The 4,017-nt window shown below is 44.6% G+C and overlaps 1 protein-coding gene across 1 annotated transcript in view; it reads left to right on the forward strand.

The window, feature by feature from the left end:
* The window catches only part of GALNT12 (polypeptide N-acetylgalactosaminyltransferase 12), a 48,642-nt gene that overhangs the window by 44,031 nt on the left and 594 nt on the right, over positions 1-4,017 (forward strand). Inside the window, exons 8-9 of the mRNA XM_012802376.2 lie at positions 1,085-1,198; positions 1,703-1,849. Of these exons, the coding sequence (XP_012657830.2) occupies positions 1,085-1,198; positions 1,703-1,849 (261 nt within the window). The remainder of the gene's footprint in view (positions 1-1,084; positions 1,199-1,702; positions 1,850-4,017) is intronic.

Here is a 4,017-nt window from a genome sequence, read left to right on the forward strand (position 1 = left end):
TAGTCAACATTTCAAGTGTCCAGTAGCCTTTCACAAGGATTAGCACAGTTCTAAACTTTTCCAAGGGGCCGAGAAAGGAAATACATATTTTTGAGAAATAACTCATGAGCTCATATTGATATTTCAAACGCAAATATAATGAAATTTTTTTCCTCTGTGCCAGGCATGGCAGCTCAAGCCTATAATCCTAGCAATCTGGAAGGCCGAGACAGGTAGATTGCCTGGTTTCAGGAATTGGAGACCAGCCTGAACAAGAGTGAGACTTTGTCTCTACTGAAAATAGAAAAACTAGCCAGATGTTCTGGCAGATACCTGTAGTCCCAGCTACTCGGGAGGCTGAGGGAGGAGGATCCCTTGAGCCCAAGAGTTTGAGGTTGCTGTGAGCAATGATGTCATAGCATGCTACCCAGGGTGATAAAGTGAGACTCTGTCTCAAAAAAAAAAAAAAACAGATTTTTTTTCCATCTGATCTTATGCTTGTATTTCTTCTTACATTGAAAATCTTGATTTTTTAAAATAATATTAACATAATTACTTATTTATTTTCTTTATCCTAAAATATATTTAAGATAGTTTCAAATAGTAATATAATATTCCAGCTAACAGTGATATTCTGAATGAGGTTTACAGTTTCTTTGTAGCTCTATTTTTTTATAGAATGTATTTCACTAAAGTAGTATTCACAAACATACCATGCTGTAAAGTCATTTAAAATAATTCTTTCTCTGTGTCTATCACTGGCTTGATTTAGTTAGCTTAATTAATCTTGGTCCAAGGTGGCAACCCAGAAGTATTTGGACTAGTGCAGCAATAAGGCTACCACTGATGAGAAAGGGAACAATAAGAGCCCTAAGGCCATGCAGGGTTAGTCTCAGAAGCTCAGGTGTGGCATTTTAAAGTGGGAGCGAAGGTGCCTGCCTATAGTTCAGAGTGGGAAAGCACTTTTAAAGCTAGAAAGTGCTGCGCGGAAGGGGCTCCTCCCTCGGAGTTCTGGAGGCAGGCTTGCTTCCTTCCCAGAGCCTTGTGTGGAAGCTATTAGTGTGTCTAAATCTGGACCAACAGGCCACCTTCATGTTTTGTTTAGCTCCAGAACAAAGGACTAAAAAAATACTGCTTTGACTACAACCCTCCCGATGAAAACCAAGTTGCAGGACGCCAGGTCATTTTGTACCTCTGTCACGGGCTGGGACAGAACCAGGTAGGTGTGGGCCTCTAGAGAGGGAAATGAGGAGAAAGCTGTGTTTTAAAAAAAAAAAAATCAAATATTTGATTTCTTATCATAAAAATCACACACACTCCTTATGGAACATTTGGGAAATATAAAAAGCAAAAGCCACTTGGCTTCTGGAGCTACACTTGTACTCTTGTCCACGAGGTCTCAGAGAGTTCTCAGGTGCTAGCATCGGGGCGGTCCACTTCTGTTCCTGCTGTCCCACACCAGCACGAGGCTCACCACAGCCAGCACGAGGTGACAGGCACCAACCCTGTTCTCGCTATCTAGTAAGCAAGTCGGGCATCAGAAAGAGTCCCTTCATGCACGTGTGCAAAGCCCTGCACTTGTGGTCCCTGGAGCAGGCATCTCCTAGACAGGCTCCTGTCAGTGGAGAGGGGAGTGTGGGATCCCAGGCTCTTGTCTAGTGCGCCCCCCAGCCAACATGCATCACACAGGGTAAGTGATACGTGTTGGCTGTTTTGCTTTTAGTTTTTCGAATACACGTCCCAGTACGAGATACGCTATAACACTCACCACCCAGAGGCCTGTGTGGCTGTGGAAGAAGATTCGGATATCCTTGTCATGCATCTTTGCAAAGAAGTTGCCCCGGAGAATCAGAAGTTCATCCTGCAGGAGGTAAGCCAGCCCCTCTCTCCCTCCCTGTGGTAGTCCTCAGGCTGTACAGTGAAGAGGGAGAGCCCAGCCTCTCTGACTTAGTCCCAGAGAGGCCCAGGGAAGTGCCACAGTGTCATAGACTGAGGCAGTGGTGGGGGCTGCAGGAAGAGTGGAGTACATGGTGTGCAGGTCAGAACCGTTCCCTTCCTTCAGGGGCGTCCAACCTTTATTTTTTTCTCTTGCACATTGGAAGAATAAGAGTTGTCTTGGGCCACATATCTTACACCACAGATAAGCAAAAAAAAATGACCTCACACAATCAGCATGTGGCCTACAGGCCACAGGTTGGACACCCTTGGGTCCCTTTCAGTCTTCTTTGATACCCTTCAGGGGGCTGTAATGGGATCCTTCAGGGAGCTCTTGAAAATGCATTTGGAGGTGAAATGGGCTTTAAACGAGTGACAAAAATAGCCGGAGTGTACTGATGCAAGGTTAGAGCCAGGTATAAGCTAGTTCACCTCTCTAAGCCTCGTTTTTTCCCAGCTTTCAAATGGACACCATAATAGCAGTCTTGCCTAATTCTAGGGGGGATTAGATGTACCACCAGAAATATTCTTTGGAAACTGTAAAGCTTGACTTGTGGCATTATAAGCAAGAACACACCTCTGTCTTAGAGCTGGCTCTCCAAATAGTCTCTGTTGATCTGGAACCAGGTGTGACTTTAGGTCTGGAAGGTACCAGGCCTCACCATCTTTACAATCAGCCAGTAACAGGGCTTGCAAATCGATCATATCCTTCTGCTCCCTAAAAAGCTCTAGAGGAAATAAATCCAAAGGAAATAATTCAAAAGAAAAAAATTAGTTCTCTTTAATCTTCCTGAGAAGCTTCCATTCCCATCCTGGCCTCTGGTACGGAAAGTCTTCTATACTGCTTATAAATGTGTTAATTCTAAATCTGTTGAAAGTTGGGATCTATTTTTCTATAGAAAAAAATGTTATAATTAGCAATGAAATTTGTAGGTGACCTGGAAAAACCAAGCACCATAATGCTATCCGTTTGATATAAGAAAATAAGAAGGAAAAACGCTTTTTTTTAAAGGGAGTCTTACTTTGTTGCCCTTGGTAAAGTGCTGTGGTGTCACAGCTCAACCTCTAGCTCTTGGGCTTAGGCGATTCTTTTGCCTCAGTCTTCCAAGTAGCTGGGACAACAGGCGCCTGCCACAACGCCCGGCTATTTTTTGGTTATAGTTGTTGTTATTTGGCAGGCCCAGGCGGATTTGAACCCGCCAGCTCCTGTGTATGTGGCTGGCACTTTAGCCCCTTGAACTGCAGGTGCCGAGCCAGAAAAACACTTTTGCACCCCCTAAAAGTCTGTGACTCTCTTGAATACCCTCTTTGGCTCATCTTTCTCCCAGCTGTAAGTCACTGTAAGCCCTCAGGGAACAGTAATGCAAGCTAGAAATAATAAAATTGGTCTGAACATATCATTAAGTTTTTTTCCTTGCATTTCAGTGATCATTTAAGGAAAAGTGAGTGTGTATAGAAGAGTGGGGAGAAGGATGCTTAGTTTGATTATTTACTTTTAAGTTACCCTACAGGCAACTTAACAGCACTTTGAAGGGTTTTCAAGGTTGACAGTGTTGGGATTTGATTGAATCTAATTTTATTTCTAAGGCTTCTCTTTCCTTGGGACAGATACGTTGTTCACTGTTGACGGTTGGCTGCTCAGCGTGATTGAGTTTGAACAGTTTAGAACAGAAAGAGGTGGGAAAAAAAGAACAGAGAGAGGTGGAGGGAAAAGATAAAGAGCGGGCCTGGAGGAAAGACTTGGCATAACTCAGCAAGGGTCAGGAAGAAGGGAAGGGGGAGGTTGGGGCCTTGGGTACTGGAGCAATGAGCAGGATGCATTGCCTCTCACCCTGACATTTCACAGGCCGGATAGCCAGGTGACTGTCCCCTTCACCCAGCTCACCTGGGGCTGAGCTGGGACTACAGCCAAGTCTCTACACTCTCCATTTAAACACGTAAGAGCTCACCAGGAATGGAATCCGTTTGATCTAAGAGGAGTCAAAGGGTTAAACAAAGAATCTTTTTTTCTTGATCTCCCTCAGAGCAGCCAGCAGGTGGCACCACTGGTCCCGTGAGAGGCACCAGTGATGCCATCTGTACATGCCTGGTGCTCCCCATACG

The sequence above is a fragment of the Otolemur garnettii genome, unplaced genomic scaffold (assembly GCF_000181295.1).
Source record: "Otolemur garnettii isolate 467f Iridium unplaced genomic scaffold, OtoGar3 scaffold00014, whole genome shotgun sequence".
Lineage (NCBI taxonomy): Eukaryota > Metazoa > Chordata > Mammalia > Primates > Galagidae > Otolemur > Otolemur garnettii.